General features: G+C 45.3%; 1 protein-coding gene across 2 annotated transcripts in view; it reads right to left on the bottom strand.

Moving 5' to 3' along the window:
- The window catches only part of BCKDHB (branched chain keto acid dehydrogenase E1 subunit beta), a 143,674-nt gene that overhangs the window by 90,335 nt on the left and 28,901 nt on the right, over positions 1–24,438 (bottom strand). For both annotated transcript variants that reach the window (XM_069974689.1, XM_069974690.1), the window contains exon 4: positions 10,771–10,904. In XM_069974689.1, coding sequence (XP_069830790.1) covers positions 10,771–10,904 — 134 coding nt within the window. The remainder of the gene's footprint in view (positions 1–10,770; positions 10,905–24,438) is intronic.

Genomic DNA, 24,438 nt, shown 5'->3' with positions numbered 1-24,438 from the left:
CGTGGATTAGGACCCTTAGACTCCTTCATTTGTGGCTGATAGCAAAGAAAGGCAAGAACATAGAAGAATAAAAAATTGCAGATATAAAATCAGCCTTGTATACTCTACTATATTAAGATTATCAGTGTATATATATGTATACCATGCACAGCCCTCGGCTACTTGGATGTAAAAACTACAGATACAGATATATTCCTTTGAATATTTTGACTAAAATCTTAGCTCAGAACAGCCAGCTCCTATAGGACATTGCCTATGAATTCCTTACACCTTTACATTACTAAACCATGCTGTATCAATTACAATAAATCCAGTAATCGGCTTGTAAAAAGATAGGAATTACCGCTTCATAAACTACTATATAAATACTCCAACTTCAGCAGCTGCTTCGTGTTAGCTAAACAACTCACCACAAAGTTTATAATCAGATATCAATTTCCTGTGAAATTTTGCTACTGTCATTAAGAGTCCCCATATCACAAGCTGCGGGATACTGCGACTCGGCATTACACTAATTCTATATAGTAAACCCAAAACATTCATCAAGTAAGTTGTATATAACATTAGTCTCATTGACTATGGCCACATGTATACAGTCTATAAACTGTCACAGGCCTAGCCACTTATACATTATACATGAGCTTCATTAACTTAAAGAGGACCTGTCATCCCCCATTCCGGGGTGACAGGCTCACTTTAGTCTGTGGCCCACATTACAGTCTCCGCATGTGGCCAAAAACAGGTTTTCATGCGGTTACCCATAGCTGTGCAACATTGTACATAATCCTAGCAACATTGTATGGCTATTGATACAGAAATGGAGGGGTTGGCCATATTTAGGATTGCAAATGTGGCCTAAGTATTGGGAGACTGAAAACTGGTTGCATACTTTCTTGAGCTGTTAAAAGGGGAACTCCAAACAGACTTATTAGAAAAAAAAAAAAAAACCTTCCAAACAATGCAAAGTTCTTACCTATGTTCCCCTGAAACTCTTAAAGGGGTTATCCAGCGAAAATCTTTTTCTTTCAAATCAACTGGTGTCAGAAAGTTAAATAGATTTGTAATTTACTTCTATTAAAAAATCTGAACTCTTCCCATACTTATTAGCTGCTGTATGTCCTGCAGGAAATGTTGTTTTATTTTCAGTATAACACACTGCTCTCTGCTGACATCTCTGGCCGAGACAGGACAGGAACAGGGGGAGGGGGGGTCAGCAGAGAGCAGGAGACAATAGTGGATTGTAGAGAGGTTACTTTTCTTTACTGGCTGTCAATCAACTACCAGTGCTGCGAAGACACAGTTATTCTTTATATAGAGACATCTACTGTATATAACTTTCAATGTATTTTTTAATAGAAAATCATTTTCCCCTTTAATAATGGCCAACTGCAGACATTTCTGAAGCAAATATACCTTGTATGAATACACTCTACAACTATAATGCATTTATTCCATACACAGTAACATTTCTTAATATCAAAGTAAGGCTGGATTCACATGGAGTTTTTGAAATCCGTTTTTCATCCGTTTTTTTGCAAATACAGATCAAAAAGGATCTGTTTAGTTTTTTGTTTTTACGGATACAAAAATGAGGTCGACTGCGTTTTTGTGTACAATAAAAAAAACTGATCCGTTTTGATCCATTTTTTTTTTATATAATGGAAGTCAATGGAAAAACGGATCAAAACGGATGCACACAAATTCATAGTTTTTTTTGGCCAAAAAACGGATGAAAGAAAGGATTGCAAAAACACAGTGTGAACCCAGCCTGACATGCAAAGATAGTCTTATTAATTCAAGCTTTTATGATAAACCAAACCTTGCAGTTTTCATACTGGCCACTAAGCCTAACACTCTCACAGGGTTAGCAGGAAATCACTAGCACTGGTGCTCAGCGGGAGCTCAGAGAGATGGTTGCCCCAATAACCATGTTAGAATTAAAAAAATAAAAAAAGCAGGGAGTCATAAAATTGTTTGTTATTCACTTCACTTTTTTTTTTTTTTTATTTGGGTCCCCTGGAAACAACACTTCTGCTAACAGCCCTGCCTAAATCTCCTTGAGGCTAGTAGCGTCTCACTGTTTTCTGTACAGAATTAAATGTTTCTTTGTTAGTTTCTATGATATTATTTAGTGATTTATTAGGCGCTATGAATTGTGCACAGACCTCTCTGTTTATCTCAGTTGCAGCTCCATGTTTCAACTTTATGTCTGGCAGGAGAACAGCTTTTTTATTTTTTTTTTTTTTGCTGTAATGTAACAATTAGTTTTTCTCGTGAAAAGTAAATAAGATTCAAATAGAAAACTGTTGTTTTACTTTGGGTGTGGTGGGTCTCCTGGCACTTTATTGTCTATTGAGTTATTATTTCCATGCTATATGTATAGGGGCCTGCATTTCATACTTGTCTAGGAATCCACAAACTTTATACAGGTTGTTTTTTTTTTCATAACCTTTATTTTTCCCCACAGCCCAAATTTTCCAATAATATATATATATCCATATATATAATACACTCAGCTCCCCATGATATCTGCAGATTACTCTGCATCTTGGTATCCTACGTATCAGTAACTCTATTAGTAAGACCTTCATATTATTCTAATAGTGTCATTCTAAGGAAAAAATACGTAAATGTATCCCCTCTTAAAGCAAATTTTCCTATAAGAAATCATAGAAATGCAGACAATTGCTTCAGCACCTCAAAAATAATGATTTATTATTCTAAATAACATGTAAAACAAATGAAACAAATATTCAGAAACAGCAGAATATGTGATATTATAAGTTACTGTTCAAGGGCTGACAGAGACTGCAGGGAGCATGAAGGAAGGAGCAGGGCAGATGTGGGCACAGTATAGCAGCACTCTCTGTCTGGGGAGAGAGGGGTTACAGCTATGGAGAGATTACCTCCACAGTCCTGTCCCCTGATGTAAGCCCCAGCCTGAAGTGGATCTGCTATGATTTGGAAGGTGAGGGAGACTTCCTGGGTCAGAGTACAGTGCTGTAGACCCCGCTATGCAGACCATGCCCCTCCTCCATTCCCCCTCCCAGCTCTTAAATCAAAGCAATGCTCTTAAACCAAGTCACAATTTTGAAAACTGAGCTCTTATACCAAAACGCTCTTAAACCAAGGTACCACTGTATTTATTTATTTAAGACTTATAATCTATATAATAAAAATAAAAGTCTGTCTGTCCCGTATAGACTTCCAAACGCCTGAACCGTTTGACCCCAAATTTGGCCCACAGATACATTGGGTGCCCTGGAAGGTTAGAGCGAAGGTCCCGTCCCCGCCAGATGTACAGGAGGGAAGGGGGAAGAGCGCCCCATAGAGATGAATGGGAAAATCTCCACACTGCACACACAGGTGATATAATTAGCAGCAGCTGCCCAGGAGAAACGGCAGTTGGGAGCCTTAGCAACCAATAGGATTACTGCTTTCATTTTCACAGGGAGCAATGGTTGCTAGGGCAGCTGCCTCACAACATCCACAGAAATAACTGGTAGACCCAGGGGCTGGCTGGCAAATTTTAGCCTGGGGGGCAAGCACAGCAGTGGCCCATGAGAAGCTGGCTAGCGGCCCATCCTTCAAGGACCATCTGGCCCTTACATATTATTACGCTCCCCACATCAGTGCAGGGAAGGTAGATGCCACCCGGAGCTGTACTTCCTCCAGCAGCAATGTTCTGACAGTTCGGATAACACATTTGGCCCTTCCAGTCATTTGTAAACAGGGAATTCCTATTGCTCCCTGTGAAGGGGTCGGAAGTCACTTTCCTGTATACAATAAGTATATGGGACGGCTCAGCGCTGACACAGAACCATAGTCCCATGGACTTACATTGAGAAAGTGACTTCTGGCCCCTTCACGCAAAGCAGTAGGAAATCCCTATCACAAATGACCAGAAGGGCTGGAGACATTATCCGAACTGTTGAAACATCGCCGCTCGCAGAAGTACAGGTCCGGGGTGCCATCTACCGTCCCTGCACTTATGTGGGGAGGGTAACAATAGGTAAGGGCTGGAGTGCTCCTTTATAAAGGAACCAATTAGCATAATTGTGCTGATGTGGTTTCCAGCTGCACAGTATAGATTTACTGTGCAGCTACCCGAGGCTACCAGTCACTAAATATAAGATGCTGGAAAGCTGGGTGACTTCCATTATACTGAGTATAAGATAGTGGGAAAGCCGGGTGACCACATCATACTGAGTATAGGATGGTGGGAAAGCTGGGCGACCACATCATACTGAGTATAGTGGTGGAAAAGCTGGGTGACCTTCATCATACTGAGTATAGGATGGTGAGAAAGCTGGTGACCTCCATCATACTGAGTATTAGATGGTGGGAAAGCTGGGTGACCATATCATACTGAGTATAAGATGGTGGGAGAGCTGGGTGACCTCCATCATACTGAGTATAGGACGGTGGGAAAGCTGGGTGACCTCCATCATACTGAGTATAAGATGGTGGGAAAGCTGGGTGACCTCCATTATACTGAGTATAGGACAGTGGGAAAGCTGGGTGACTTCCATTATACTGAGTATAAGATAGTGGGAAAGCTGGGTGACCACATCATACTGAGTATAGGATGGTGGGAAAGCTGGGCGACCACATCATACTGAGTATAGTGGTGGAAAAGCTGGGTGACCTTCATCATACTAAGTATAGGATGGTGAGAAAGCTGGTGACCTCCATCATACTGAGTATTAGATGGTGGGAAAGCTGGGTGACCATATCATACTGAGTATAAGATGGTGGGAAAGCTGGGTGACCGCCATCATACTGAGTATAAGATGGTGGGAGAGCTGGGTGACCTCCATCATACTGAATATAGGATGGTGGGAAAGCCGGGTGACCATATCATACAGAGTATAGGATGGTGGGGAAGCTGGGTGACCACATCATATTGAGTATAAGATGGTGGGAAAGCTGGGTGACCATATCATACAGAGTATAGGATGGTGGGAAAGCTGGGTGACTATATCATACTGAGTATAAGATGGTGGGAAAGCTGGGTGGCTATATCATACTGAATATAAGATGGTGGGAAAGCTGGGTGGCCACATCATACTGAGTATAGGATGGTGGGAAAGCTGGGTGACCTCCATCATACTGAGTATAGGATGGTGGGAAAGCTGGGTGACTATATCATACGGAGTACAGGATGGTGGGAAAGCTGGGTGACCTCCACCATACTGAGTATAGTGGTGGAAAAGCTGGGTGACCTTCATCATACTGAGTATAGGATGGTGGGAAAGCTGGGTGACCAAATCATACTGAGTATAAGATGGTGGGAAAGCTGGGTGACCAAATCATACTGAGTATAAGATGGTGGGAAAGCTGGGTGACCAAATCATACTGAGTATAAGATGGTGGGAAAACCATAGTTTACTTTTCCCTTCACATGATCACTTTTCCTGCCAAAATGACCCCCCCCCCCCCTCCCCCAAGCATTCCCCCCCTGTGGGTATGAGCAATCCGTCACCCATAGTTCAATTCTCCTTCCCCCTCATGTGCACACCCCCTATTAGTAAAAATAATAGTAAACAAAACAACATACACACATGCTGTAGTTCTACCAAAGCATCAGATGATCATGCTGGGAGTTGTTGTTCTACCACAGCCACACAGGATCATGCTAGGAGATGTAGTTCTACAGCCTACCCTATACACCATGCTGGGGGATGTAGTACTACTGTTCCACAGCTTCCCCCCTCCTATACTGTGTCAATCTCTAATCTGTTGCAGAACTTCAACTCCCATTATGATTTGCCAATAAGGCTTCATGGGGGTTGTAGTCCTCCACCTGAATGTCCACAGACTGCAAAACTACAACTCCCACCATAAACTGTTAGGAGGACATGGTGGGGGCTGTAGTTCTCAACTGTCATGGCTCCTGCTCTGTCCTCCTCTGATCCTGTGTGGCTGCTGCCCTTGGTTGGTGGGGGGACGGGAGTGGATGGACCTGGGATACTGTGAAGGGGGGGGGGATGATGAGGAAGATGGGGGTTATGATTTGTGTGTGGGGGGGCGGGGGGATGAAGGGGTGCCGTAGGGGATGCTGTGTGTGAAGGGATGGGGGGGCTGCTGTATGTGTGGGGATGGGGGGGGCTGCAGGGGATGCTGCGTGTGTGGGGGAGATAGGGGGGCTACAGGAATGCTGTGTTGGGGGGGGATGGGGGATGCTGTGAGGGGGGGGGTTGGGGCTGTAGGGGATGCTGTGTGTGGGGATAGGGAGGCTGCAGGAGATGCTGTGTGTGGGAAGTTGGGGGGCTGCAGGGGATGCTGTGTGTGGGGGATGGGGGGGCTAAAGGGGATGTTGTGTTTGGGGGATGGGGGGCTGCAGGGGATGCTCTGGGGGATAGGGGGGCTGCAGGGGATGCTGTGGGGGGGATAGGGGGGCTGCAGGGGATGCTGTGGGGGGGATAGGGGGGCTGCAGGGGATGCTGTGGGGGGGATGGGGGCTGCAGAAGCTGCTGTGTTGGGGGATGGGGTGGCTGCAGGAGCTGCTGTGTGTGAGAGGATGGGGGGGCTGCAAGGGATGCTGTGGGGGGATAGGGGCGCTGCAGGGGATGTTGTGTGTGGGGGATGGGGGGGGGCTGCAGGAGCTGCTGTGTGTGGGAGGATGGGGGGGGGGCTGCAGGGGATGCTGTGTAGGTCTCCCCTGTACAGTTGTTACCTGGCTCCCTGCAGACCACCATCTTCTATGTCTTCCGGCTCCTCTATCCAGATTGCAGGAGTGGCAGCTGGGTGGGAGAGAGCAGCCTCTAGCGGCCGGAGGAAGAAAGAGCAGCATTTTGCTTTTAACTCTAAGCCTCATAGGCTTTAGTTAAAAGCATAGGGGTCTGCTAAGGGGGCGGGACATGACATCATGGTGGGGGCGGAGCTTCAGCGGCGGCCCGCAACACAGTCCGGCCTCTCAACACTCTGAAAAGAGCGCTGGGCCGGACAGAAGCTGCAGGGCGGCCCTGAGACCTTCAACCAGCTGCCAGTGAGTGGCAGCTGTGCGGCCCCATACTTCACTGGGGAAGACTAGCCCGGGGGGCAGATGCCACCCTGCCCAGCCCGCCCCTGAGTAGACCCCTACTCCATCTATACAGTACATGTTTACAGGGCACTACAGGTATACAGGACCCCCTACTCCAACTATACAGTACATGTTTACAGGGCAGTATTACCAGCTGCTGCTGCCCTAAGCACTAAACCTGAAGATGCCCCATCCTCACTCACCAATTAGCATCAGGATTGGTAGATAATAGCTCGAGATGTCACATTTAACACAGTCACACAAGACCTAACCAATACCGCCATACTGTGACTGGATAACACCGTCATACCAGACGTGACCAATACCGCCATACTCTGACTGGATAACACTGCCATACCACACCTGACCAATACGGCCACACTGTGAATGGATAACACAGCCATACCAGACCTGACCAATACCACCACACTGTGACCGAATAACACTGCCACACCAGACCTGACCAATACCGCCACACTGTGACTGGATAACACCGCCATACCAGACCTGACCAATACCACCATACTGTGACTGGATAGCACCGCTATACCAGACCTGACAAACATCGCCATACTTTGACTGGATAACACCGCTACACCAGACCTGACCAATACCGCTATACTGTGACTGGATAACACCGCCATATCAGACCTGACCTGACCAATACTGCCATACCCCCCCCTCCTCGAAAAGACACCAGATTTTCTGGCAAGTCTGAACGGGAGGGTACTGCCCCTCTGCAAGGTGCTACCCTAGGCACCAGACCATGCATGCCTAATGGTAAATACGACCCTGCAGGTATACAGGACACTACAGGTATACAGGACCCTAAAACTATACAGTACAGGTGCACGGGACCTCCACCAACTATATACTACAGGTATACAGGAACCCAAAACTATACACTACAGGTATACAGGACCTCAACCAACTATATACTACAGGTATACAGGACCCTCGAACTATATACTACAGGTATACAAGACCTCCACCAAATATACACTACAGGTATACAGGACCCTCAAACTATAAACTACAGGTATACAAGACCTCCACCAACTATACATTACAGGTATACAGCACCACCTATATACTACAGGTATACAGGACCCCCGAACTATACAATACAGGTATACAGAACCTTCCCAAACTATACAGTACAGGTATACAGCCCCCCCAACTATACAGTACAGGTATACAGTCCCCCCCCCCCAACTATACACTACTGGTATACAGGACCTCCCTCAACTATACACTACAGGTATACAGCCCCCCCCCAACTACACACTACAGGTATAAAGGACCCCCCAACTATACACTATAGGTATACAGCCCCACCTCCCAACTATGCACTACAGATATGCAGGACCCCTAAAAACTATACGCTGTAGGTATACAGAACCCCTCCAACTATGCACTACAGGTATACACTAATTCCACTGATTAACTCAGATGAAACAATACCTTTTGATAGGCCTCCTGGTGGGCACCTTAGAACAAATCTAATTAACACACTGACACTTTATACCCGGGGCTCGCCGGGTACATTTTTCTAGTTTAGTATAAAAGTATCTATTTATTGTGATAATGCTATACAAACAATGCACTTTGATTTCCTATCAAAGCTCCCTCCCTCCTACCTACCTCTCTGTCTACCTACCTCTCTATCTATGTAAATGAGAGTCTGAACTGGGCTTTAACCTGACAGACTATAACTGGATATCTGACCACTCTTCAGTACTATTTCCCTCATCAGACCCACAATGCTGGCCTGAGTTTTTGGGTTTTATGCTCACACCAGACCCGGTTTTGGCCCTGCTAAATATACATATAACATCAGTGACGTTATCACACAGATGGCCAGCATTTCACAATCTAACAGCTGCATGTTCAGCCCTGACCTCCGAATGGAAACTACAACAGCTTTCAATATTTCAGAAGTCCTTAAAACAGAAGATAATCAATTACAATGTAAACGTTTTTCAACTTCAAATGGGATCTAGATCAAGGTTATGTTCACCCTACATAAAAGTACGGCCATTGTTGCCATCGGCAACAACAGCCATACTTTATGCAGTGTTGAACATTGCCTATTCCTCTATAGGGGTCACGGAACGGCCGGTCGTTCACAGCGTGTGAACATAGCCCAAAATGTATTTCTTGAATCTGGTTTTCGTGTAAAATGCCCCCTAAATGCCCTTCTCCAACCATGGTAGAAAGGACTCCCCCATTACATAGGGGTCCTCAGTAGATAATATCCTCCATTAAAAAATACAAACTAAAACATAATCCCCTTCTCTCACTCACAGTCCATTCTTCTGAGCCCTGACGCACAAAGCAGGTGACGTCAACATGTGCACTGGGACGTAGACGTAATAGACACGGCATTGCCTCTAATGCTGCAGGCATGAAGCTGTCTGCTACCTACAAGACTGACAGAGCAAGGAACCTCCATCATACAGAGTTTATTCCAAATACTTATTACCTATCTATAAGTATCAATTAATGGGAGTTTGACTGTCTCTCGTCCTCTGGATCACACATTTTCGGTTCTATTCACTTGCTATAGAACTGAGGAAGACTGCCAAGTACAGGTGTCAGGACTCGGGCCATGCATTCCATGCGTTCGGCGTCCATTGCAGCCAGACTGCTTTACTCTACTCGGCTCTGCTATTCATTGTTGTAGCAGTCGCCAGGGTTTCGCTCCCCTGGCCGATCAGCATAAAGTGTAGTGTGTTTACTGGTTGTTGACTGACAGCTGACACACCAGTCAGCTGTCGGTATCTGGGCAGGACCTGGGGCCTCAGCCCCAATCACGCCTGGGGCTGGGACTCCAGGTTCCATAAGTACCTTCCCCTGTTTCCCAGCCTCTGCCTGAGATAGAGCCTAGTTATTTAGCGTTTCTTGACCTAGCAATTTACTCTGACTTGTACCCCGACTATTCTTTGGATCTTGACTTTGTACTTGGCCAGCTGTTACCGACTAGGACCTCTGACTATTCCCTTTTTGTGTACATCTTGTCTCTGTTTCCACTTGGATCAGGTTAGGGAACGTCGCCCAGTTGTCCGCTGCCATTTAGGGCTGTTGTAGCAAGTAGGCAGGGACAGCTGGGGTGGGTATCAGTTCTAGGGCTGCACCTGTTTGTTGTTATCCCAGACCCCTCTACCTGACAACAGGGCTCTATCTTTGTTAGCCCCATAGCATTTGTCGTTTTCAAGATCGTTGACGTTCCAATGGCTGGAAAACTCAACGATCACAAGAATAGGAGTCGACTGTCATTCAGATAAATACTATGGGACTGCCAAAGATAGATACTATCAGATACTCATTACCTAATGACACTCGGCATCGGATTCCCGCTGTTTGCCAGCTCTGTGCAGCAGGCGGATACAGCGGGAGGACCGCCTGGAAAACTGGGATACAGCCTATGGCTATGGCTGTATCCCAGTTTTCCAGGCGTTCCTCCCGCTGGATCCGCCCGCTCCGTGGAGTCGGCAGACAGCGGGAATCATTGCAGAGGGTTCGGGTTGGTGCGAACCCCGTCCAAACCAGGTTCGGACCATCCCTACAAATAAACATATATCTGATCGTTGTCATCGGCCAATCATTGTCTCTATTACACATCGTCCGATTATCGCTCCGTGTAGTAGGGCCCCTACAAACACAAAAGTCTGTACTATTACAGTGAAGCTTGAACAATTTCAGATAATTTGCCTCCGTATTCCATAACCATATGTACAAACCTGATCAAAAGCTGGATATATGTAGTCAGCAAACTGGATCTCAGCTATAGAGGTAGCGCCAGCAACTGCAACTCCAATGCCAAATCCAACAATTCCCTGTTCACACAAGGGGGTGTTGAAAACTCTGTCTTTACCTAGAAAACAAATCGAATAATAACAGATTACCTATTGAAGAGATTAAATATAAAGTTAGTTAAACTTCAACTCAAATATGAATCACTGCCGGCAGGAGGAAACTCAACACTTACAAGTCATACATGCGTTATACATCAAGTAAGAAAATACTGGGACTACTATAGCCAGGCGCTGACAGCTGAATCTGGGCCTATACCTGACCTCTATATCACTATGTGTGACCCCTCTATATCCCAGGGATCTGGCATTGTTAGCAGTGTTTCATTGTGTGACTCTGTGACAATGACTCCATGAGTCCAACTCCACAGCCCTGCTGGTAAGGACTTTCTATTATGCAGAACGTAGAAATAGACCATAACAGAGCATAAGATATAGCAGCTGCTTCAGTATGATCTGGGTCTAAATTATTAGGCATTCTCCTTTCCGCAAGAACCTGTACTTACACTTTTGCAATTCAATCTAGATTAAAAGAGGCAGTATCACCAAAAAAAAAAAATAAATAGGTATGTCAAAGTTTTTATCGGTCGGGGTCTGAGTGTTCACACTGCGACCGATTGGTATAAGAAGAAATGAGAAGTCGCACTCAGTTCTTTCCTCTCCCGGCTTTGTGTAACGTGAGGAGAAGGCTGCACAATAGAAGTCTTTGGGGTACGTCTCATCACATTGACACACTGAGAAATGAGCGGAGGGAGGATCGTGCGGCCCTGCTCATTTTTCTGATCAGTCATGGTCTGAACACTCAATAAAAACTTTTGACATGTCTCTCTGACATTTACACTTTAAATTGATGATACTGTATCAGCATATAACTGCTTGATGACCAGCACAAAGCAAATAAAATACTGTTCAGTAATGTAAGTGTATGAGAAGAGGCCAAAAATACACATCATAGTCAACATTTATCAAAAAGTTTAACTTATAGACTGGTGTATTTTATTATCTTTTAGCTTTTGAACCTTCCTGCACTGTTTTAGATGGTTCTTCACTTTTTAACTCCCAACTTTTTAAAGGGTTCCTTGACAAAAAACAGATCCCAGACAGTCAAACTGGCTCCTGCTACTTAAACTTCCCTACTATTTAGCTGCTTTAGAAGGTTATACACCAACTCAGATTACAGACAGGGGAGAGAGATTCCTTGTAGGGAAGCTTACACAGGCTGGTGAAAGAGACAAGAGCACAAAGGGCATATTGCATAGGAGAATCACAGGGGCTGTGTACAAACTGTAGCGGCTGTACCAAGCAAGTTAACCCTTTGAGGACCAGGCCCAAAATGACCCAGTGGACCGCGCAAATTTTGATCTTAGTGTTTTCGTTTTTCCCCTCCTCCCCTTCTAAGAGCTCTAGCACTCTCAGTTTTCTATCTACAAGCCATGTAAGTGCTTGTTTGTTACAGGAATAGTTGTACTTTGTAATGGCGTCTTTCATTTTACCAATATATGTATGATGGAATTCCAAATATATTGTTTATGAAGATATAAATTGGTGAAATCGTAAAAAAGAATGCAATATGGTAACGTTTCGGGGGTTCCTGTGTCTACGTAATCCACTATATGGTAAAAGCAACATGTTACCATTATTCTATAGGTCAGTCCGAACACAACCATATGCAGGTTTACGCAGATTCTCTAATGTTATATATTTTTTTTAAATGAAATCCTTTTTTTGGGCAATTAATTATAAATAAAATGGGCCTATTGTGACGCTTATAACAGTTTTATTTTTTCACCTACGGGGCTGTATGGGGTGTCATTTTTTCTGCCATGATCTCTAGTTTTTATTAATACCATATTTGTGAAGATCGGACGTTTTGATCACTTTTTATTAATTTTTTTTAATATATAATGTAACATAAATCGGTAATCCGCGCACTTTTTTCCTTCTTTTCGTGTACCATAGGCATAGCATTGATCAGTGTTATCGGCGATATGCTCCTTGAGCCTGCCTGTGCAGGCTTAGTGCAGCAGATCGCCGATTGGACCGCACGGAGGCAGGTGAGAGACCTCCGGCGGTCCGTTTTACCGATCGGGACCCCCGCAGTCACACTCGGTAAGTGACAGGGGACTCCCCCTGTCACTTACACTTAAACGCCGCGGCGTTTAAGGAGTTAATGACACGCGGCAGCGCGATCGCTGCAGCGTGTCATTACCGGTGAGGTCCCGGCTGCTGATTGCAGCCGGCCCCCACCTGCTATGAAGCGCGCTCCGCTCCGGAGCACGCTTCATAGCGGGAGAAACACCCAGGGCGTACAATTACGCCCTAGGTCGTCTGGGGACAGACTTCCATGGCGTAACTATACGCCCTGGATCGTCTAAGGGTTAAAGTGTCACTGTGGTGTTGTTGTTTTTTGCAGAAATCAATAGTACAGACGATTTTAATAAACTTTGTAATTGGGTTTATTAGGCAAATCTGCCATTATCTGCATTCACAAAGACTTACTCCAGGTCCCCCCTCCCCTCTCTCATTCACTGCTCATTATAAGGAAATCTTGACTCTCTTACATCAGACATGCCCTGTGTAACCTATGGATAGGGGAGGGGGAGGAGGAGGGAGATTAGTCGCCAGCAGAGAACAAAGGATTACACAGTGGGACCTGTGTAAAAGCTGGTATTCAGAGGTCAGAGAGGTCAGTGCTGACTTCAGAGGAGATAGCCCAGTGATGTATCTGTAAATTAACTCTTTGTTGTCCTGTTTTGGTGCCTCATCTCCCTCCACCCCTACCCTCTCCATAGAGAACAATGAAGACGGGGGGAGAGTTTCAAACTGCTTTTTCATTACAAAAATGCATTTTTCGGCTAATAAACCCAATTACAAAGTTTCTTAAAATTGCGTGTACTATTGATTTCTGCAAAAAAGAAATGACACTTAAGCAATTTTTTTTTTTTAAATAAAGACGGAGAAGATGGAGAAAGAGTATTGCACCATATAATCAAAATATAGTCCAATTGCACCACTTTTCATATTTTAAAAACTTGTACTGAAGCTAAAAATGCCAAGTCACCAAAGCTCAAAGACACAGCCATGAATTAGCTGAATGGAACACAGAGCTAAGACTATAACAGGAGAAGCCTGTTTCTGTGTGAGCAAATAAATAAGCCCAAAACACACAGACCTTGTTTACCAGAACTTGATGACTACACCGTGCAGGTTTACACAATTTGTAATTATCAGCCATGTAACTGAGAAAGACTGTCATTTGTTCCAACGATCTAAGCTGATGCAAAAATGGAAAACCTAGGAGGAGACTAGCAAGCTTGGTGTTAAAGGGGTTATCCAGTATGAGGAAAAAGCATAGCTACTTTCTTGCAACAACAGCACCACACCTTTCCTCAGGCTGTGTGTGGTACTGTGCTTCAGCTCCATTCGCTTTAATGAGCAATTAAAGCTACTCTCTACCCACAATCTGACCCCCTTAAACCCCTTGTACCTTTAGATAGCTGCTTTTAATTCAAGATCCGTCCTGGCGTCCGCTCGGCAGGTGATGCAGTTATTGTCCTAAAAAACAACTTTTAAACTGGCAGCCCTGTGCCAAATTGTCGTGGCCTAGAGTGTCTGTGCCCTAGGTTTGCAACACCCCTGCATCCCTCCTCCCCGCCCTCTTCATCATTAGGAATGCCCCAAGAACAATTTCTCCTATTCATCACCTGTGTGAACACTGCACATGAGCTGGATCGTTAAGGCACCTGTGCAGTGTTCAGGAGATAAATAGGAAAAATCCTGCCTGGGGGTGTTCTTAGTGATGAGGAGGGCAGGGAAGTGTTGAAATAGTAGGGCGGACACACACTGTAGGCCACGCCAATTTGACATAGGACTGCAGGTTTACGGACCCCAGGACAGATCTTGGATTAAAAGCAGCTATCCGAAGGTACAAGCAGTTTAGGCGGGTCAGATTGTGGGTCACTTTAAGCAATAAGAAACTGAGCAGCAAACCACAACAGTGGTGCTGTTTCTAGAGGTAAGCGGCCATGTTTTTTTAAGCCTGTTTAGGCCATGTTCTTTTTTTGGCCATTTCGTGGGCATCTTTTGCGTCATTTGCATAAAACGGATGCGTTTTTGTGCTAAAATGGTGAAGAAGGCGAGGAGGAGGGATGGAGAGGCAGTGCAGACACTCTAGGACACGCCAATTTGTCACAGGCCGCAGGTTATTTTTTAGGACAATAACTGCATCACCTGCTGAACGGACCCCAGGACAGATCTTGGATTTAAAGCAGCTATCCAGAGGTACAATACAAGTGGTTGGGGGGGGAGGGCAGAGTCGCTTTAAAAAGGTATTCCAACATAAGGTAAGAAAATTGCATATAGCATCGCCTACCTGGCTGCCCCAGTTCTAAAACATCAAAATGCAATTTGGTTTAAAGAGGATGCATGGAGCCGCATCATACAGGGGAGGGAACTCCCTCCCACTGGGGGCGGCCCGGCCGGCCTCCAGTGCTTGAGCACCGTCCGGTACTGGTGCATAGAACGGCGCAGTGCACGAGAACTGGGCCTCGGTCCAAAAAACGGACCGCGGCACCGTTCGATCAGTGGGTTTAGGTTAAAGAGGATGTACCTGGTGGTACATCCTCTTTAAGGATAAGTACCTCCTTTCAGCTTATGTCCCAATTTACTACTTTGTGGTTGCGCAGAATGCATTGCTTTCCATTGACTCTTCTTCATCACAGTCCTCCAACCCTGCATACTTCCCTCCCTCAGCTCTCCTGCCAGCACTGTTGCAGATGAAAGAACATAAATTCTGCAGTATATACAGTATAAGTGAACATACCCTAAGGGTATGCTCATTAGGGTATGCTCACAGAGTTATAAAAAAACACAGACAAAAACTGCCCCCAAAACAACTCGATATTTTTTCAAGCTCCTATTGACTTTAATGTGAGTTTTCACACTGTACAGCTCTGCTACAAATCTGCCGAACGCACCCTTAAAGAGGACTTGTCACCCCCCCCCTTCCCCCCGTGCCGGGGCAGAGCCAGTCCAACCCCCTGCTAGAGACCCTTATACTTGGTCCCGCTCCTGCCGCCGAAATATCACCGTCGGAAAAAACGGCGCGCGTGCATCAGAGATGAGTCCGACGCTCATAGAGAATGACGGCTCCAGTCATTCTTTCTGGGCATCGGACTCATTTCTGATGCGCGCCGGGCTTCCACGGTAATATCTCTGCGGCAGGAGCGGCTCCAGGAGTGGGACTAAGTGCACAGGGGTAAGTATAAGGGTCTCTAGCGGGGGGTCGGCCAGGCTCTGCCCCAGCACGGGGGGATGACAGGTTCCCTTTAAATAGTCAGTCAGACAGAATCTGCAGTATTTTTTATTCCCAGTCTGCTCATATGCCTGAGAAACTGCTCAGTCCAAGGCAGCATACTATAAAAACATCTTGTGATCCCTTGTGATTCCCATAGCCTTGTATTTCTCCCCCACTGCTTAAAACCAGATACAAAGTGTGGGGGAGATTTATCAAACATGGTGTGAAGTGAAACTGGCCCAGTCGCCCCTAGCAACCAATCAGATTCCACCTTTCATTTCTCACAGACTCTTTGGAAAATGAAAAGTGGAATCTGATTGGTTGCTAGGGGCAACTGGGCCAGTTTCACTTTACAACTTGTTTGATAAATCTCCCCCTATAAGTGTATATAGCAGGGCTGTGTGGATTGGAAAGACAGCGATGTATGTCATAGGAGCTGGTCATAGGTGGTGCGATTCCTCTCCAGTCAGTCAATATGAATTGACTGATAGTCAATAGGAATTGTCATCCCGCTTCAAGTATGCAAGCGGCATAAAGTTTCAGAGTGTTTAGACCCCAATCGATCGATAGCATGATTCTTTGTGACCGTGACAGAGACGGCCCCATAGACTTACACTGGTATTCTGACTTACGTGGCATAGAGTGTGCACATCTTGGTTTGCTCCAGATATGGGTTGGGGTCTGAGCGTTCAGACACGTCAAAAGTTTTTTTTAAAGTGACAATGAAACTTGCATCAAATCCTTTTCACAAACAGCTTAGCTCAGCTACTATAGTGCAACGGAGCACCTCGTTTTTATAATTATAATATAGTTACCTTAGATCAGGGGTGAGGAACCTCCGGCCCGCGGGCCTCTTCCGGCCCCTGACACCTCCGGATGGGGCCTGCTTCTCTCGTGACGTGCGGCGCTCTGAAGGGGAAGGAGGCGGCATCCACCATTTATTTGGGGCAGACACTGGGGTTAACTATGCTACCAGGGACATGACTGGTTACCTACAATAGCAGGGGCATTAGGGGAACAATACTTTGCCTTGCCCCGGGTGCTGCAAACCCACGCTACTAACTGCCGCGCGCAGTATGCGGCCCTCGAATGATTTTATTAATGCCCGACCGGCCCTCGACATAGAAAAGGTTCCCCACCCCTGCCTTAGATAATGACTATAATCTAGAATATAAACCACAAGGCAGGTTCTGTGCAATGACCCAAACTACACTGCACAAACAACACATAACACAATATTACTCCAAGTAAATAAAACTTCTGTTAAATCAAACTGTCCACTAATAGCGCGTTTACACAGAGAGAGATTTATCTGGCAGATTTGGAAGCCAAAGCCAGGAATGGATTTGAAAAGAGGAGAAATCTCAGTCTTTCATTTTTGACCCATTCTCTGTTTATAGTCTGTTCCTGGCTTTGTCTTCAAAAATCTGTCAGATAAATCTGTCTGTGTAGACGCACCATTAGGAAGCAACACTGATTGACAAACAATTTCACATGCTGTTGTGCAAATGGAATAGACAACATGTGGAAATTATTGGCAATTAGCAAGACACACTCAATAAAGGAGTCTTTCTGCAGGGGGGGACCACAGACCACTTCTCAGTACCTATGCTTTCTGGCTGATGTTTTGGTTACTTTTGAATGTTGGTGGTGCTTTCACACTCGTGGTAGCAGGAGACAGACTCTACATCCCACACCAGTGGCTCAGGTAGTGCAGATCATCCAGGATGGCACATTAGTGCAAAGGTTTGCTGTGTTTGTCAGTTTAGTGTCAAGAGACTGGTGCTACCAAGAGACAGGATAGTACACCAGGAGACATGAAGGAGGCCGTAGGAGGTCAACAACCCAGCAACAGGACCGCTAACTCCACCTTTGTGCAAGGAGGAACAGGACCACTGCCAGAGCCCTGCAAAATGACCTCCAGTAGTTGTGTCTGCACAAACGGCTAGAAACTGACTCCATGAGGATGGTATGAGGGTCCGACGTTCACAGATGGGGGTTCGCTCACAGCCCAACACCATGCAGGACGCTTGGCATTTGCCAGAGAACATCAGGATTGGCAAATTCTCCACTGGCGCCCTGTGCTCTTCACCAATGGAAGCAGGTTCACACGGAGCACATATGACAGATGTGACAGAGTCTGGAAACTCCATGGAGAGTGATCTGCTGCCTGCAACATCCCTCAGCATGACTGGTTTGGCAGTGGGTCAGTATTGGTGTGAGATGGCATTTGGAGGGCCGCACAGTCCTCCATGTGCTGCCAGAGGCAGCCTGACTGCCATTAGGTACCGAGATGAGATCCTCAGAGCCCTTGTGAGACCATATGGCGGTTGGCCCTGGGTTCTTCCTAATTCAGGACAATGCTGGACTTCATGTGGCTGCAGTGTGTCAGCAGTTCCTGCAAGATGAAGGCAGTAAAGCTATAGACTGTCGGCCCCTTCCCCGGACCTGAATCCGATTGAGCACATCTGGGACATCATGTCTCGCTCCATCCACCAGCGTCACATTGCACCACAGACTGTCCAGGAGTTGGCAGATGCTTTAGTCCAGGTCTGGGAGGAGATCTCTCAGGAGACCATCCGCTACCTCATCAGGAGCATGCCCAGGTGTTGTAGGAAAGTCATACAGGCACCTCATCAGGAGCATGCCCGGGCCTTGTAGGGAGGTCATACAGGCACCTCATCAGGAGCATGCCCGGGCGTTGTAGGGAGGTCATACAGACACCTCATCAGGAGCATGCCCGGGCGTTGTAGGGAGGTCATACAGGCACCTCATCAGGAGCATGCCCGGGCCTTGTAGGGAGGTCATACAGGCACCTCATCAGGAGCGTGCCCGGGCCTTGTAGGGAGGTCATACAGGCACCTCATCAGGAGCATGCCCGGGCGGTGTAGGGAGGTTATACAGGCACCTCATCAGGAGCATGCCCAGGCGGTGTAGGGAGGTTATACAGGCACCTCATCAGGAGCATGCCCGGGCGTTGTAGGGAGGTCATACAGACACGTGGAGGCCACACACAATACTCAGCCTCATTTTGACTTGTTTTAAGGACATTACATCAAAGTTGGATCAGCCTGGAGTGTTTTTCCACTTTACTTTTGTGTGCCTCCAAATCCAGGCCGCCATTGGTTAATTAATGTGATTTCCATTGATGATGTTTCTGTGATTTTCTTGTCCGCACATTCAGCTTTGTACAGAACAAAGTATTCAATGAGAATATTTTATTCATTCAGATCTAGGATGTGTTATCTGAGCGTTCCCCTTAGCAGTGTAGTATGCTGGGATATCCCTGCACTGAAGCCTGCAGAAAGTCAATGCAACTCAATGCAAATGGCTTTGTCGCGGAAACTGTACATTTAGAGCCAAAGAACAGGATGATATCATGAGATGTTTATTCAGGAAATCTAAGTTATCTGTACATGACAGGAACCAATTCTGCTTTTGGCCTAATATCTATGACTCCGACATGGAGCAACGTTCCGGCCCTCTGAACGTAGCCCTAGTACAGGCCGTCATTAGGGATGATGATGGGAACAAGCCATATACAAGGTCTTAAAACTTTTTATCCAAGTTTTGGACGTAAACTATGAACACTTTAAAGAGGTTGTTTAGGGAATATATAAATTTTATACGTTTTATAGCAGACCGCAGCAAAAGGGAAACCATCTGTGCATCAGAAGTAAGAGGCGGCCACTGCTGATTTACAACAAACGTTTGTTATGAGAGCAGCTACTTGTTGGAAGATCAACGCACACAGCCTGCGGCAAGATCATTCCTGCAGACATATATATTCGGAGAACTCCAAATGTAGCAGAAGCAGCAGCAGGGTAGAAGGGTCTTACAGCATAAAGCAATCTGCAGGCTGCCATTTTTGCCCATGGACATTTCTCTTGGCTATCGAACACCATGGATCTATTACAGAAGTCCCACTTTGAATGGCAAAAAAAAAACAATTGTTTGAAACTATAAAAATACTATATAATATATTTGGCAAAACATGGCAGTAAGACACTTTACCCTTTAAGGTAGCTTCACTCACAGCGCATCGGAGAGGATTTTATGCTGCGGATCCGCAGCAGATTTGATCTGAATAACTGAACACAGCATCAAATCTGCACCATCAAATCTGCTTCAGATCCTGCAAGTGTGAATGCAACCTTAAAGAGGACCTGTCACCCCCAGTGCCGGGGTGACAGACTCCCGACCTCCGCAAGAGCCCCTCGTGCTTTTGTGATCGCTCCGGGTCCCGCTCCTTCGGCCGGTCCCGGGACGGAGATATCCCCGCGGGAAGCCTGGCGCGCGTGTTGCTGAGGTGAGTTCGACGCTCATACAGAATGAATGGTGAGTCCGACCCTCCATTCATTCTCCAAGAGCGTCAGACCGATCTCAGCGGCGCGCGCGCCGGGCTGCCCGTGGGGCTATCTCCGTCCTGGGACCGGGTAAGTATGAGGGGCTCTAGCGGGGGGTCGGGAGCCTGTCACCCCGGCATCGGGGGTGACAGGTCCTCTTTAAGGGCATGTTCACCGCTGCTGATATTCTGCAACTGATCTGCATTACCTAAAATGGGATTTCAGCCACTGAAAAAATGTTAAAAGGGTTACGCCCATCTCCACTAATATAGGATCGCATCAATTTATACATTTTTGCAAATTCATTCATTTAGCAAACTTGCTTCCTTCTCTTGATATGCTGCTTTGAAGCCAAAGCCAGAAATGGATTTGAAAAGATGATAAATCTCAGGCTTTCCTTTATGACCTGATCTCTGTTTACAGTCTTTTTCTGGCTTTGGCTTCAAATCTTTGACAAATTATCTGTGTAAATGGACCCTTACTTGCCACGCATCAACACTTAACGCCTTACAAACAAAAACACTCTAAATACATAATACGCAGCTATAATGATGTCCAATGAACACATCTCTGCTGTACCAGCCAGCTTCTCACTTCTATAGTGCAGAATATTGTGTGCGTGCTTCTTTCCAAGAGCAAATACTCTTTTCATCACTCCCAATAATGGAAAGTTCAGCTTACCATACTGGTTTATTATTGTATTTGGCAATTTTAAGCTCCTTTCCAGAACCAAAGTACAGCACATGGGTTTAATTAGAAATAAAAACTTGCCAAGGATAAGAGTCAATAAGAGAGTTGTCTTCATTTGCAAATTGCGGTTTCACATTTTAAAATTAAGAGTTCATTTTCTCCGCTCGGAATGACATTGTCTTTAGATCCAAAGAAAATTATTACAGTGTATGTAAGTGTCCTGCTCTGTGTTCTTTTACCATAAAAATACATGTTAAGGCCAAGTTCACACAATATATTTTTTTTGAACGGCCGTTGTTTAATCACAGTCGATCGCATTATGGAATCCCGGCCTTATAAGGGGGAGATTTATCAAACATGGTGTAAAGTGAAACTGGCTCAGTTGCCCCTAGCAACCAATCAGATTCCACCTTTCATTCCTATCAGGCTCTATAGAAAATGAAAGGTGGAATCTGAGTTGGAGTGCGGGCATACCCGAATGTGCCTGCATTCCAATTAAAGCGACTCTGTACCCACAATCTGCCCTCCCAAACCACTTGTACCTTCGGATAGCTGCTTTTAATCCAAGATTTGTCCTGGGGTCCGCTCGGCAGGTGATGCAGTTATTGTCCTAAGAAACAACTTTTAAACTTGCAGCCCCGTGCCAAACTGGTGTGGCCTAGAGTATCTGTGCCCTAACCTTGCACCACCCGTCTGTCCCCCCTTCATCATTAGAAAAGCCACTGGCAGGATCTTTCCTATTCCTCTGCAGTGAACACTGCACAGGTGCCTTAACGATCCAGCCCATGTGCCGTGCTCACACAACTGATGAATAGGAGACAATCTGCCTAGAGCATTCCTAATGATTAAGGAGGGACAGAGAAGTTGTGCCAGCCTAATGCACACACACTCTAGGCCACGCCAGTTTGGCACAGGGCTGCAAGTTTAAAAGTTGTTTTTTAGGACAATAACTGCATCACCTGCCGAGTGGACCGCAGGACAGATCTTGGATTAAAAGCAGCTATCCGAAGGTACAAGTAGTTTAGGGTGGGGGGGGGGGGGGCAGATTGTGGGTACAGAGTCTGAAGTGATGTTCAGGTTGAACAGATTCCAAGGGCACGAGTGACATCACTCGTGCACCCGAGAGCCACAGAATGCAGTGGAGGAGCTCAAGCACCAGGCACCCATTATACTGATATCTAGGTTAGACTGTTCACATTTTAGGGCTATTTTGCCCTAGTTCTTGGGAGTCTAGAGTCTTCTAACGTGCTGTTACTTTCCCTTTAAAAGCTTTGGATCTCCTTTCCTTAGTAAATGTGTCCCTGGTGCACAAACCTTAAAGAATAGCTTTAAGAAACAGCATTGCTAAAGTTCAAATAACTCTTAGTATGAATATTAATAAGATCTATTTGGCTAAAGGATACCATGTCCATGCTTGCGTCAAAGGCAGGGCCAATGTCACTGGTTCACATATGCTAGCTTCTGTACTGGCTGCAGGTGAAAGCCCTATCCAGGTTAAGCAAAACAACGTGCGTCACCAACGGAAGAAAACAATGTGATGCTGTCAATTTCAATTAACCTACGTTTACAAAATTACCTCAGACAGAGTTACTGAAATAGCTGCCGCGCTTATGACACAGGCAGAAAACAAACAAAAAAGGTCTAGGATTTGGAGAACGAAACAATGTAAATATGCACATTTTAAACAAAAAAATATATATTTTCCCCAGTCTGTGGTCCCAAGGCTGTGTTAACACAAGTGGATTTTGCAAGTATGTACATATGCCAATGACGGACATGGTTTCTAGTCTGACAAGTGTCAGTTTGGGCCATCAGACCCTTTGTCAGGCCGGGGCAAGTTGTTTTTTTTTCTTTTTCTTTTTGCATATTAAATTTACACCATTAAGCTAGGTTCACACTTAGTATAACACCGTCCATTGCATGGTTATACTGGCGGACACCGGGCAGCATTTGGCACGTTCTTGCAGTCAATGATTTTTACAACTGAATTGCAGGCACCGTTGTGTGCGCTCACAAATCATACAACCATTGACTACAATGTAAAGTACGGACACCGGCTGTACTTTACATTGTGTGAACAGCTATTGTTTCCGGAAGCTGTTCATGCACGTTCATTATTTGAACATTCGTTCTAAAGGACGGAAGGTAAAATAACGAAGTCAGAACACAGCGGGCAGCATTGCATCGAATTCAATGCAAAGCCACCGCTGCAGGGAAGAACGGACGCGGATTTCATTGCAATCATCCTCTGTTCTTTAAAAAAAAAAACGTGTGAACAAGGTCTTAGACTGTGGGGTAGAAATAACAAATCAATTCTCTGGGTCATTACAATTACAGTGATGCCAAATTTATAAAGTGTTTTAGTACTCTGGCACAGTAAATTCAAAAAATTGGATTTACAGTTTAGTTTTTGCTTGATAAAACTGCGAGGCAGCTTGTTTTTTTTTGGAGGATAGTTTATGTGTCTATCAAAAAAAAATAAATTACTGTATACTTTTATTTAAATAACTCCTTTTTTCGGAGGTGGATTGACAAAATAGAGCAATTATAGTTTTTTATCTTTCACTTATTTACAGAATTCGCAGATTTTTATAAACAGTTCATTTTATAGCTTGAGCTATTATAAACAAGGTGATATCAATTATATCAATAGTGTATAGCTTTTTTTTTTTTTTTCCATTTTTTTATTGTAATTTCATTTTGTGTGGGCTAAATTGTTATTATTTGGGTGGGTGGGTGGGTAGGGTGCAAGGGTAATCCACTCACACATAACCTTTGATCTGTTGCTGCCCATGGTGAGAGTAACAATTCATTCCATACTTGTTATTATTTATGCAGTCTCCTTCCCCCAGTTCTGAGCTGCTGCTTTTTGCTGAAGACACAAAAATCTGTGTGTGAGCTTTTCTCTCAGTCTCCCCCCTCCTTCTCCCCTCCCTTCTGAGACAGACAATGTAAAAAAAAAGTCCCTGGCAAGCTGTATCTGCAACATTGAAGCTTCTTTGTAATGCTGGGAGGGTTAATCCGAGGTCAAGTTGCTAATGAACACACTGTGATTAGCCCTCCTATTACAAAGTATTACAAAGAAGCTACAATGATGCAGATAAAGCCAGCCAGGGACTTGTTTACATACGCCGTCTTAGAAGGGGGGGGGGAGGAAGGGGAGACAGAGAAAAGTTCACACACAGATTTTTGTGTCTTTAGCAGAAAGCAGCAGCTGAGAACTGGTGGAAGGAGACTGAATAGATAATAACAAGTATGGAAGGT

The sequence above is a fragment of the Dendropsophus ebraccatus genome, chromosome 6, assembly GCF_027789765.1.
Source record: "Dendropsophus ebraccatus isolate aDenEbr1 chromosome 6, aDenEbr1.pat, whole genome shotgun sequence".
In the NCBI taxonomy this organism is placed as follows: Eukaryota; Metazoa; Chordata; class Amphibia; order Anura; family Hylidae; genus Dendropsophus; species Dendropsophus ebraccatus.
This window is presented reverse-complemented; position numbering and strand designations above follow the sequence as displayed.